The sequence below is a fragment of the Sipha flava genome, unplaced genomic scaffold, assembly GCF_003268045.1.
Source record: "Sipha flava isolate LNK unplaced genomic scaffold, YSA_version1 228_pilon_pilon, whole genome shotgun sequence".
Taxonomy (NCBI): domain Eukaryota; kingdom Metazoa; phylum Arthropoda; class Insecta; order Hemiptera; family Aphididae; genus Sipha; species Sipha flava.
Window position 1 is genome coordinate 147,566 of NW_020272864.1, and position 14,529 is coordinate 162,094.

Sequence of the window (14,529 nt, forward strand, 5' to 3'; positions counted from 1 at the left end):
ACACTTCGGATATAAGTTAATACGATGACTTGAAGAAAGTCTTATTCCTCAAATTGGATGGAACCAATATTTTCTTTCTTCCATATGTCTTTGTCTTATCATTTTTCGATATGTGACCTACAAACACAGCTTCAGCACGTCCATTTTCGTTGAATGTATAATACAAATTGTATGTTAAATATAAAATAAAAACCAACTTTTTTCCCGTTTAACGCTCGTATCCATGTGAATGATCAAAAAAGTTAAACGCGTATCTACGTGAACCTAGCCTTCATTTACAAACGCATAAGCTTACATACAAATATATATTTATATAGGTGAATTTAAAATTACATTTTTAAATTCTAAACATTTTAAGGTTGGACAGTTTTAAATGACAAAATATTTACAATTATTTTCTTTATTTTAAACATAAATTTAAAGGTGATTTACACTTAAGTGATAATTTTATGTCAAACTCAACCGATGTGCATAATTTCAAATAATTATCAAAGTAAATTAGTTCTCGAAGGAAATTTTAATTATTTTTTGCTTTTAATATTTAACCCGTTATTATGGTGACGTGCTGAATGAAAAAATACTTCCAAATAAATCATATAAAGGCATGTATATTATTTATAGAAGAAGACTGTATATATAGTATAGTATTACATGTACAGACTTATTAAAACCTTTATCGCCAAAATAAAAATTGATAAACTACTTGTCTGGATCAAGTACACAGATTTATCAATGTTTCACTATGAAAAATCCGCTTCATCCGTAATATGCGTCAATTCAATAAAGCATTAAACCTTGAACTTCATCGACAATAACCAATAACTTTGCACCTACGCTTACTAAAATTTATCAGAAATTACCTTTTCGGAAAACATTTTTTGTTTATTTTTATAGAATAATATGGTAAAAAATATAAGAGTACGTTTACATAATCAAATTCTGTTTTTATGATATAATAATTTTTCGCCTGCCGTGACAAAAACTTTGTTTTGACAACGCGTTTATGCAATTACCTATCCATAAGGCTGTACCCAGTCTTTGAGCTATAATTTTAGTATCATAAACGACCTTGATTAAAGTATGTAAATGTATTTACTGAAACCATCAGTCGTATATGTACTTTAAATTATAATTAGTCTTTCAAACAAGTACAGACATAAAGAGACGTAAGTTCTTCAATAAAAAATCTATTAAATCATAAAAAAGTAAAATATAAATTTTTCTCTCTTACCGTAAACCATAACCAAGAACTAACCAATCACTCATTTTTTTGCGACTACCACCGTCTTGATTACAAGTATTGTTGTATCATCACATTTGTATGATTGATCATATTCCTAATTTTCTCACGTCAAATAAATTATATATGTATCATATATTATACATCTTGTCGTTTCAGTTGTTTTGCATTGAAAACCGATCCAATAAAAATAAAAAAGCGAGACGTATATAAATTCCCACGATTAAAGGATATTTTGGAGTATTATTGGTCTTTCGATATAATTCAAAGAAAAAAAGAACCGTTTAAATAGGCACTGAAAGTCTTTAGTTTCATTCGTGAAATGTTTTTATTTCGATTTTGTCCATCACCTTCTTAGTTATCGAGTATATTTGAAATCGCCTTATGGAACGAATTACGATTTTATTTTAAATAACGTTACCAAATTAATACTTTAAGTATCACGATTTGGATAAAATTAATAAATATTTAACAATGGCGAAGAGAACATAGATAAAACAAAGACTGAAATAATGTCATAACGCACGTGGTATTACATATTCTTCCAAGCTTCTTAAATGTATTATGATCTAATGTTATTTTCAATAAAAATATGACCGTTATTGTCTTAAGGACGCGTTTTGTTTTACATTTAGCGTAATCGATTTCGATATTAACGAGTTGGAATTCCAATTAAATCCCGTATACCTATCGGATCATAGTGTTGATATCTGGCTATTACATCTTACGCTTTATGGTAAACAATGTTTTCCCACTTTGGATTCGAGTCGAAATGACGTGTATAAATCGCATCGCAAATACGTCAATACCGCAAAAGCCGTTAACTTGTGTACGCGTGTGAGTTTTTTTTTATTTATTCTCTTGTATACACAATAAATACATTTTTAGTGTCTTCAATGACCCAAGTGGGTAAACTTGATCACGACTTATAAAACTGTTCTAAAGTCACCGGCGCGTCACTGTGCACGTACCGATGATTTAAGTTGACGAGGAAAATTATTTTCAGTTTTCGTATATTTTATTACTACTCATAAAACCACAGGAAGTGAACGATTATAAAAAGTACACTAAAGAATTCGACGTCTATTTTTTGTTTATTTATTTAATTTTTTTTAATTCATTACAATTCAATCCGTTGTTGTTAAAATGATTATCTTTATTATAATGCAAGCCCTTACGTGGGTTTCAAATAACTTTTGGCTCTTAGTATTGACGTGGCTATCGATTTTCGGTGTACTCATCTTGTTCTTCGTGTTCAATTCGTCTGGAAGAAAAACTAAATCTACTTCACAACTTCCCTCACTCACGAACTCTTATTGGACCTTATTGAGTGTACCGTTAAAAGTCGCTTGTTTAAAACCAAATGGTGAGTGTTTTCCACTTTTTTTTTTTTTTGTAACAACTCAAGTAGTACAATATTTACAGCATAATAGTTTAAGACGTGCAAATTAGTTGTTAGAAATTGAAACACATAGTAATCTATCGATAAACTAATAATTATTCTGATTTACTAATTATAATTATTTGTAAATCAATTAACATTAAACAAATACAATATTTTCAATTTAAATGTGAGTAGCCCAACATTTTTTTTTATAAGACTCGCGTTTTATTCCAATAAAAGCTACGAGTGCATGATGTTTTTCGCTTTAACTAAATAATACATCAATGGATGTAAATAAAACTATTTCAACAATCCTAGACTAAGTATAAGCTATCACTGAAATCTTCTACAAAATATACACCAAATCGGAGAGTTAAACTTAGATTTTATTTTGACAAATTTCTTATATTTAAAGTACAATCTTTTATTAAATACGGTTTTACACATTACTAATTTAAAAACATCAGCACATGTTTACGACGAGTTACTTGTGATTTCTCAAATCCATCCCCCTCCTGATCTACTAACGTAATACTTTAATGCTCCCGATGTCACAAAATTAGATATAATTTATGAACGAAACGATATATTATTTGCGTTGTACGATCGGGCGAAACCAATCTGTACATCGAAAACCAAAACGAATATAACACTGTATTATTTTAAATGTAATCTATTTTTTCAGAAATTTTACCTTATTTCTGGCAAGTTGTGAACACGATTGGACCATTAGTTCATGCACAAATTTTAACCCGTCATTATTTTCTAATAAACGATCCAGAAGACGTGAAGGTACGACATATAAGTATCTTATACGTATTATGTTAACCAAATCATTTGACGGTCGTTATGAAAAAAAATTTGTTTCCGACGGTCGTATGTGCATCATGTTTTGATACAGTTGTGTGTTGCAGGCAGTGTTGTCGAGTGCGCAACATATTACGAAAGGCCCCGAATATCATAATTTGGAACCGTGGTTGAACAAAGGGCTGCTGACAAGCACGGGTAGGTAACGAGTATACATAGTAATACTAATGATAATGATAACGACATTTCGCTTTTTAATATTATTGTGTACATATATATAAGCAAGGCCGACTCAAGGTATAGGTAAGCTAGGCACCTGCTTAAAGCGGCACTTTAGTAAGGGCCGCATTTTTAAAATTAACTCGAACATTTTTTTAGTTCTATTGGTATTTTATAAAAAAAATATTTAAATAAATTAATTCGTGAAAACCACTTACCTATATAATAAAATAATATTGTCGATAATTATTATATTACTTTATATTACGCCTTACCCGGTCGTTTTCGAGTATTCAAAAAATATAAATAACCACTTATCCGATAGTCGCTGATGGATTTTGAGTAATAGTAATAAAAATCATTTTGAAGTCTTTTTATATAAATTTACATTTTATTGTATAAATATCAAATTTACATAATTTTTACATAAAAATTTTTTTAGTATAAATTTCACATAAAAAATAGGGAGAGGTGTTCAGTTAAAATAAAAGCTCAATTTGTTTTTTAGAGGCGGCAAAATTGTATTTTGCCTAGTGCACTATTTTTGCGCTTCGGCTGGCCCTGTATATAAGTGTATTATATTATAATAATTAACTATTCTGTCGTACACTTTGTTTACCGTGTATCTTAACATTGTATTAGAATGTGAATTTCCAAATAAGATAACTGTAAATAAATATAAATAAAATAGTGATACAGAGGTTATCTAAAATCATTTTTAACAGGTCAAAAATGGCAATCCCGGAGAAAGCTGCTGACAAACACTTTCCACTTTAAAGTATTGGAAAACTACATGCCGTCGCTCAACGATCACTCCCGTTCATTAGTCAAAAATCTCATCAGAGCATCCGAGAACGGTGAACCCTTAGCGGAAATCGATGAGCACGTTACCCTTTGCGCGTTGGACATAGTATGTGGTACGTATGTGTTATCGTCAGGTTCAAAGCTTAGATTATCTACTACCATTTTTGCCTTTGGAAATGAAAGATTCAGTGTTACCTTTAATCACGATATGCAAAATATATAAACGAATAATTTATGTGTAAATACGTAAGGGTGTGTGTGCGTACGTGTGTGTCATGGGCATGCACAGAACTTATTTTCAGTGTATGTAAAAAACTACCGCTAACGATTTTTAAGCCTCCAAAATGCTAATGAAAATATGCATACAAATGTCGAAATAATTATTAAATAAAAATTTTTTTTTTTTTTATTACAAAAAGTGATTGAATGGTAATTTCTTAATCGTTATTAATATATCCGTGGTTATAATTTAAAATAAATGATATAATACTATATACTAGTACTAATCCCTTTTATTGTTTAGAAACGATTATGGGTGTGCATTTGCGAAGCCAAGAGGGTAAATCGATCGATTATGTCAATGCAATCAAAACGTAAGAGAACGTTTAAATTTCTGTGATATTGTTTGCCAATTATTTTTACTGAATTTATCGTTTTAGTTGTTGTCTCGTCTTGATTTTATGTTTCAGTGTCACTAATATATTGATTAAGCGTATGTTTACATTTTATTACTGGATTGATTTTGTCTTTTATAACAGCACACCCGGCAAAAAATTCCGTAAAGAGTTAAAATTATTACACGATTTCACTGATAAAGTAACCATTCGTTTTATTATTACTAACTAAAATATCCACTCATGTATAATGATCGTTGCGTTTTACAGATCATCAAGGAGAGACGGGCGGTACTAGAAAACTCTGAGCAAAAGATTGTTGATGAAAATGGTAAAGTCTCGGGTAGAATCTTACATTTGACTACAATAAACGTGTGATGTTTAAAACCTAAATGTGTATGAACACTTGATTGTTCTAGGGAAAAAACGAGTGTACTCATTTTTGGATCTACTGATTGGAATATCTAAAGAAAACCCCGACACAATGACGGACAGAGATATACGCGAAGAAGTTGATACGTTCCTCTTCGAAGGACACGACACATCTTCAATCGCTATTACAATGGCTATCATTCATTTAGGACTCGATCAAAGGATGCAAGTTAGTCTTTGAATCAGTTATTTGTCTTAAAACCATCATGTTATGAATAAAATCTCCTAACCCTCTCATATATTATAATATTTATTATAACTATTATATTGTTCATACATTTTATAATATTATGTATTATTCCATAATATTTCAATTCATACAGCTAATTGAACGTTAAAAAAAAAAGTTGAAACTTAAAAAACTAATACTTGTAAAAAAAGGTGAATAATATATCAATTAAAAAAAATCCCCAATTTACCATCATAGTTTGATCAAAATCACATAATAAATATATGATGGAAAAATTATTGGTACTAGAAAAAAATATATGTTTTACACATTACAGCGTATGTAGGATGTTAAACATAAAAGTTGTAAGAGTTAGAATAAAAAATCTCAATTGTTCGAAATCCATATTTTTTTTGTACATGAATTGTATAAATAAAAAAAATCTGGCGTATCCACCGTCGTGTTTTTCATTCGATTTGCATTGTTAAACAGACTTTGGCCAGAGACGAGCTTTATACAATATTCGGTGACAGCACCCGGGACGCAACAATGGAAGACCTCAAAGCAATGTCATATTTGGAAAGAGTGATAAAGGAGACAATGCGACTCTACCCTAGTGTGCCGGGCATCACGAGGACGCTCAACGACCCGCTCCACCTCAGTAAGTACAATTGTCAGAGTTTATCTTTTAATTCGCATTACGATTAAGTTTCGTCGCTTACCTACACCTTATACAGTGGAATCCGCCCAATGTAGACACCAGTTATTATGAGTATCCGCTAAATACGGGTGAAATTGTCTGGTCCCAAAAGCCAACGTATCATAGTCGTAACAAATTAAAAAAAAAAACAAAATGGGCATTCGATTCGGTTTGTGTGGACAATATTTTTATTTAATCACCTTATCAGTTTGGAGAATTCTTTCCCAAACTCGACAATAATTTAGTTTTACCATAAATTTCAACGCAATCGTAGTCGACTTCGACCATATATCGAAAAAAATTTTCCCTCAAGGAAAATTCGTGATTTTGGACAAAATGAAGTTTTTTATTACGGGCACTTAACAACGTAAAATCACTTAAAAAAGTTATGCTCGCCAATTCTATATTATTCATTATTATTTTGTATTTTCCTTTAGATATCTATTAATTTATTTAAATTAACAATTTGTTCCAATTTTATGGTTTACGTGAGCAAAACAAAAACATTACAATATCAAAAATATTGTTGCTTTTGAACCAAGATTGTTTTGTACGGCCATCAACGTTAATTACTGAGCTATTTTCAGTGGATTCTACTCTATATGAAGAATACAAAACCTGTCATGATTTCTTTATGGATTTTATTTTATTTTTATTTTCTAATAATACGGCACCGAATGTTTAGAGAAGTACACGATACCGTCAAAATCAAACGTAGTGGTCGTTCCTCATTTTTTGCACCATGAAGAGAGTCTATATCCCAACGCGGAAGAGTTCGACCCCGACAGATTTTTGCCCGAACGGTGTGCGGAACGTCATCCTTACGCGTACATACCGTTCAGTGCCGGGCCCAGGAATTGCATAGGTATGAACCGCGACCCTATGGTCACAAACGTTGGTCGTAAAACTGTCTGGCGGTTTTAATTTTTAATTTTTTTTTTTCCATCCCCCCTTTCGAAATAGGCCAAAAATTCGCTATGTACCAAATGAAAACCGTGCTATCCACCATTTTGAGGTACACGAGACTAGAGACGTTGGGAACGCGGGAGGACATCGTCATCAGTGCCCAATTGATACTGAGAGCCGATCACTTGCCCAGCGTAAGAGTGACGCCCATCTACAACAACAGTAGTATACAATTTTAATTAGGCGTCTTTATTAGAGAGGTGTAACTTAACTACACGAAGCATAGTAGGTAAAAGTAAATTCCTACACGAAAAAATATATACCGGTACGTAAGTTTCTGCACCTGTTTTCATGTTTCATCGTGGCTGAAACCCCAATAATAGTAAATAAACGAACTTTGCAATTGTTTAGTAACAAATTACATAGAGGAATATTGTACTTTCTTCTCCTGTATTTTGGTTAGTGCTTGAAGAATTTTTACTACAAATGTTTGTAAAAGTTTTTACTCCAAATTTTACTTAAAATGTTTATAATCATCCTAAAATATTCAAAATAATAGAAGTTTTAAAATATTTTCAAACATATACTTATACTCGTTTTAGTATACGTACATCAGATACCAATAGACCTAAAAAAAAAGCAGAATAAACAAAATTATATATACAACAAAATATTAGAGTACAGCTTAAAATATTTGAGCTTTTGTAATTTGTCACATAAAATGTAATTTATATTTTTATTATTTTTTTTTATATATTTAATTATATACATTTTAATTATATTATTAACGAATAATATGTGAATGATTATACATTATTATACATGGACAAGATTCAGTTAAAAATTGGATTAGATTTTTATGCAAAGCACAAAGCAAACAAATTGTATTTACACCAACTACGTTGTCAGTCCAAAAGTTCTATAAAGTGGAAAGGAAATTTGTATTCGTAATAATTTTTATTCGTATTGGAACTAATGAACCGGTATATTTTTTTCCGCGTAGGAAATTACGTAGACAAACTCAAGGGTGATTTTTATTTACTATATCTCGCGTGGGAACTTATATTCGCCCATGTATTTCACGTTTGTCCAAGAATACAAACTTCCGTGTTCTTTGGAAACGGTGTTAAAGTTCCTGTTGTTAAAATACACGTGTAGACGTGTATTTAGAGTCCATGTACCTGGTATCCATGTGTTTAAAGTCCATGCGCCATATTCATGTGATAGAAAAGCACGTGATCCTCTCTATTGTCGTTTAAGAAACCAATACATAACACTAACAATGTATTATTTTTTTTATTTTTAATTTTTATCTTTTTTATACGAATCTTTTCACATATAATATATTTAACAGTTATTTTATAGTCATAATGAAAGTTCTATTGTACTTAGAATAATTAAAATTTCGATGTTCACTGAATTTAATTTCACCGTCATGTAAAAATTGGAATTAATTCAAAAACAACACCTACATGTAAAAAAAACAACCTTTTCGAAAAATATGACAAAGCTATCTTTCGCATTTGTATAAAGTGATGAAAAATACACTAAAATAGATATTATGTAAAATTGTATATTTAAAGTTACTAAAACTTATTAATATTATAAATAGAAGAAATAAAAGAAGTGTAACATGAATGTATATAAAATTTATTTTTGGTTAATCGTGTTAACCAAAAAAAACTCGAAGTATTCCACCTCAAGTCTATAAAAGTTGGCCTTTTTTATTCTATAAAAATAATTGATGATTTTAATACAAAAATGGAAACAGGTTGAGAGTTATTCTAATATCAAGTGGTTTCTTTTGGGCACTACCACGTTTTCGACAGTTGAAAGACATTACATTTGCGATAATTTGTGCTAAGTTTTGCTGCTCGGGTGCTACACATTGACCGCTTACCCCATGATTGTGATTCGATACTTAAGATGACAAGAACCAATTTATAAACGTGTATATGATGTACTCTATTATTGCTGCTGATTAATGACTACTGTATGATTGTATAACAAATGTACGGACAGTACATTTGTATATTAATATGTCCTATGTACTTATTATGATCTAGTTGTATATGACACGCGATTAAAGTTTTTAAGTTATAACAACTACATTCAAATATAAGAAGAAAAACATGGAACCGACCAAATTTACTATAGAACATTTATTATAATTAGAGTGTTTAACAATAGTATCTTGGTATTTTAACTATAAATAATTTTGGTTATATCCAAAACCAAAATAAAGTCTGCTATACAGTTTACACGAAATTTAGATAGACGAAGTGAACACTTAATCGGTTGTGAAACCTTTTATTTTATCTTTATAAATTCCCGAGTCACTATCATTATAAAAACCACTAAATTCAATCCATAAGAAGCAATAGTTCTTGTCACATAAGGCCGTTTAATTAAGAAAAAACATTTTTTTGTAGTTATAATAATTAGAACCGTCTAACGCTTCAATGAATTTTGGGAATTTTGCACGTTTTTCAAATTAAAAAAATTATACATGAAATAATTAAGAATAATTAATTTAATGAAGAAGACTATGTACTATAAATATCAACTTCATAAAACCTTTATTACTAAAATATACATTGGTAAACTACTTAACCGAAACAAGTACACAGATTCAGGCCAAGCGCACACTAGGACGCAGGTGACGCAGCATAGCGTAGGACAGCGCAGCGCAAAAAAAACTGTGTAACCTCTGTGAGCGCATTTCTGTGTCACAATTTACCCAGTTATGAGCAAATTGATAGCAGAAAATGTAATTCAATTTAATTTCAAAATCGGATGTTTTTCAACAGTATTTACCAGTGCCGGAGCAAGTGTCGGGACGAATGGGGCACGTGCCCCGGGCTCCACGATTTTGGGGCCACATTATAGTGCTCCCTACTGAATGAAACCAAAAAAAAAAAAATTAATCAAGACATACTCACAACATATTACCCAAAATACTCAAGTATCACAAAAAATTTTACTTAATTTCTACCAGATTATCTTCGTTAGATACGTTGAAAATATGATGTTTGTTAAAACTAAAATTCTCAACGTTTTTATCTTCTTTATTGGTTTATCGCATATTTGCATTTGATGTAGCCACTAATATATATATATATATATATATATATATATATATATATATTATTAATACTAATACTTGGCTACTTTCTACAAAATATATAAATAAATTTGATTCGATCAAATAAATACATTTAATGAAGTTTTTGGATTTTTGTATGATGTTGAGAAACCTTGTCATGTCCCTGATTTAGAAATTTTAAATTTCTGCAAAGAATTGGAAATGCGTTTGTCAGAGAATGACAAAAAAATATATAAATGGTTATGATTTACATGAAGAAATATTAATTTTCTGCCATTTAATTGATAAAAATTCTACACCACTTCAAGTACTATCTGAAATAAAAAAAAATGAACACATTTCCCAACTTGAATATTGCATTTCGAATTATGTTAACAATTTTTTTTACGTCAGCTGGAGCAGAAAGAACTAATTCTCTAAATTAAAACTTATTAAAACATATTTACGAAGTACCATGTCACAAGAAAGACTTACTGGACTCGCTACAATTTGTATAGAAAAATAACTTTTAGAACAACTAAATTATGAAAATATTATAAGTGACTTTGCATCCAAAAAAGCTAAAAAAAGTGAAAGAATTATAATTCATAATTGATAATATTTTATTTTAACAATGTATTCTGTATTTAAAATATTATAAATTGTTCGGTACACATTTTTTTTTTTTTAAACTTTTTTTATAAATTAAAGTTATTACTTACCTATTAGTTATTATAAATTTATTTATTATAAGTAATTATTAATAATATTTGTATTTTGAGTTTTTATAATAATGATTAAGATCAGTGCCGGCGTTAGGTTTTTCGCTGTCCTATGCCAATTATAATAAGCCACCCTTTTATAATTTTTTTTTTGTGAAAAAAAGTTCATTATCCTTAATTATGGGGGGACGGTAGGGTGTTGGGTAGATAGTCTCTCAAAATCGAATAAAATAATGCGTATAATTTATATGAATAATGTTTTAATACATGAATAAAATGTGATGAACATATAATGTACCTAATGAAACAAAATTATAGTATAAAGAGTTACAAAATATTTGAATCTTACATCAAATTTATAACCTTTTTCTTGCCTTGGCGTTGGCAAAATCGTTCACAATGTTCTCTGTATCTACTTCTTCACCTAGCTGGTGCTCAATTGCAATCATTGCAAGTCCACTAGGGCGATCATTAGTCATTGTTGTGCGTGAGTAAGTTTGTATTAATTTAAGCTTAGAAAAGCTTTATTCACCACTTGCCACTGTGACGGGTAACGTAAGAAGTATTCTTAGAGCAACTAACACATTTGGTGCAAAGTCTCCAGTATTGATGACAAATTTTAAAATTTCAACAGGTGTTAAGTTTGATTCAATCATTGGTATTAGAGATTTAAGTTCATCAGCCATTTCAAGTCCATTAATATCGACTGAAACTCCATCAGTCAACAATAGTTGTAAATTACTACTATTTATAGCGACATCTAAAATATAGTAAAAGTAGTTAGCTTTGAAATGAGTTATAGGATCGATGATAGGTTCATCTACATTTTCGTAATCAAAATGTCTTCTTACATGGCGAGCTCTAACTCTCCCAACTGAGAACTCAAATAAAGGTTCTACATCAATTTCTGATGCCAATTTTGTAGCTTCAAGCACAATTTGATCAAACGAATCTTCATTATCGAATCGCTGCTATTTCAAATATGATAACAAATTTTCTAAAATGTTTATAACTGCACTAATGTCATAATTATTATAATAATAATGTGACTAAACAATATGCACAGTACGCTCGATGTCATTAACAACTCGTTGACAAATAATTTTTAAATTGCACGTAGGTACAAATGTACTGCAATAAGATATTCATAGTCAATAAACTATATATAGTTGTCACTCTTCTCGGGTAAACTAGTTTTTATTGCTAATAATTATCGTACATACGTTTTTGGGGAATTTCATCATAATTTAATTGGGTTTACTGGAAACCTTAAAGATAATCGCAAATCACGATGAACAAATGAACAATAATGCTAGCGGCTAGTTCGTATTATATTGTTTATTAATAGTTACTTATTTAATACTATAAAGGTAAGCCGATAATATGACACTATACCAGTCAAAATACTATAATATGCTTTATATTAATTTTAGATAAATAATTTGAAAAATAACTACCAATTTATGAGTAGGTACTTAATGAGTAATAGTGAAAAATATATATTTTTATTTATAAAAAATGCCGCCCCTAAAATTCCAAAAAATTTGCCGCCCTGTGCGGTCGCACAGGTCGCACATGCCTTTCGCCGGCACTGATTAAGATGATCAGTTTATTTTGTATGCAAATAATATAATACCTAACAATTGTACAGTAATTGTTTGTTTAAAAATCGATGGACAAAATTATATTTTGAATTAAACCTATAATTAGTTTAGAATGGTAATGTAATGTATAAGATACGAATGAGGGCCCCACAAAACCTTGCTTCGGCACTGGTATTTACCTTCTAGTAAAATGTTGTTTATTTTTATAGAACAATATGATAACAAAAAATATCTTAGTACGTTTACATCAGTGGTTCTCACATTTTTATGTTTACGGAGCTCCTATGTTCTCAAAAAAATTTACAGAGCCCCAAAAATCAAAGATTCATAATGAGAAAAACACATAGTCCAAAATTGTATTTCTATTTTTTTTTTTTTTTAAGAATTTCGGATTTTGTAATTCGTTGTAAAAACTGTGGTAATTTTATATCGTCTTGATAAATTTATTTCATTTAACCAGCCAAGTAATGAAGTCAGAATAAATATATTTTATCAGAAGTCTGAGTTGTAAATTAAATGGGTGTCATTAAAACATACAACTCATTGCGCAGTTCAAGTAATCATACAAGTGTTTTTCCTCGATAACTAAGAAATGTATTAATATTTATAATTAATTAAATCAGATATGTCTATGGAGGCCCTAGACTTCTCTCACGGAGCCCTAGTTCTCCGCGAAGCACAGTTTGAGAACCCTTGGTTTACGTAATCAAATTCTATATTTATGATATTTTAATTTTTCGCCTGCCGTGACAAAAACTTTGTTTTAACAACGCGTTTATGCAATTACCTATCCATAAAGCTGTACACTCTTTGAGCTATAATTTTAGTATCATAAACGACCTTGATTAATGTATGTAAATGTATTAACCTAAACCATCTGTCGTATATGTGTACTTTTATTATAATAAATCTTTCAAACACAACGTACAGACATAAAGAGACACAACTTCTTCAATAAAAAAAGGTATTAAAATATAAATTATTCTCTCTTGCCGTTAACCATGACCAAGAACTAACCAATCAACTATCTTTCGGCAACTACCGCAGTCTTATCTATAATATATCGCTGTCCGTCACATTTGTATGATTGACCATATTCTTAATTCCCATGCTTAATAAAAATTCTAGAGTTTTATTGGTCTTTCGACTTAATTCAAACCATATCAGATTTAAAAATCGTTTTTTAATTGAATTAACGTATTGCATTTTAATTCTATCGAAATTTTGCAGTTTATGTTAATAATTTATTTGATTTATATTTTCGAGTTATATAAATGTTATCATAAAAAAAAAAAAAAATCGTTGAAATAAGCACTAAAAATAATTCGTATCATTCATGAAATAATGTTTTAATTTCGTTTTCAACCTTGATAGTAATCGAGTATCTTTGAATTCGCCTAATTGAGCGAATTACGATTTTATTTTAATTAAATTACCCATTTAATACTTTAAATATTATGATATGGAAAAAATAGATAGTATATTTAACAATAGCGACGAGGACATAGGTAAAACAAAGATTCAAATAATATCATAACACACGTGGTATAACGTATTCTTCCAACCATTTTAAATTGATTATGATTATTGACCGGATTTTTACATATTTTTACTGAGAGTATGCAGCTCCGTTTGGATAAGTTTTCTGGACGATTCACTTGCCTATGAACTGATATACAAAAGTTTTTAGAACATAAAAAAGAATATTTTGTGTAAAAAACATGTTTTAGGAATATATTGGTATATTGGGGTTTAATTTGAATATTTTATAAAAAATTTAATGGTTTATAGAAAAATCCCAAATTTTTTTTATTATAATATATTATTTATCTTGACGAAATGA

At 29.7% G+C, this 14,529-nt stretch overlaps 1 protein-coding gene across 1 annotated transcript; it reads left to right on the top strand.

The window, feature by feature from the left end:
- The first annotated feature begins 2,063 nt into the window (after positions 1–2,063).
- On the top strand, positions 2,064–8,565 carry LOC112683494 (cytochrome P450 4C1-like). The gene is made up of 11 exons (XM_025554543.1): positions 2,064–2,606; positions 3,310–3,416; positions 3,539–3,629; positions 4,376–4,567; positions 4,978–5,047; positions 5,144–5,270; positions 5,339–5,399; positions 5,488–5,669; positions 6,162–6,330; positions 7,055–7,234; positions 7,333–8,565. The coding sequence occupies exons 1-11, from the start codon at positions 2,387–2,389 to the stop codon at positions 7,512–7,514; spliced, it is 1,581 nt and encodes a 526-aa protein (XP_025410328.1). The 5' UTR covers positions 2,064–2,386; the 3' UTR covers positions 7,515–8,565.
- The last annotated feature ends 5,964 nt before the right edge of the window (positions 8,566–14,529 follow it).

Coding starts and splice junctions, on each gene's coding strand:
- LOC112683494 (XM_025554543.1), top strand. CDS start 2,387: ATGATTATCTTTATTATAATGCAAGCCCTTACGTGGGTTTCAAATAAC. Junction 3,417..3,538: donor ACGATCCAGAAGACGTGAAG/GTACGACATATA, acceptor TGTGTGTTGCAG/GCAGTGTTGTCGAGTGCGCA. Junction 5,400..5,487: donor AAAGATTGTTGATGAAAATG/GTAAAGTCTCGG, acceptor TGATTGTTCTAG/GGAAAAAACGAGTGTACTCA.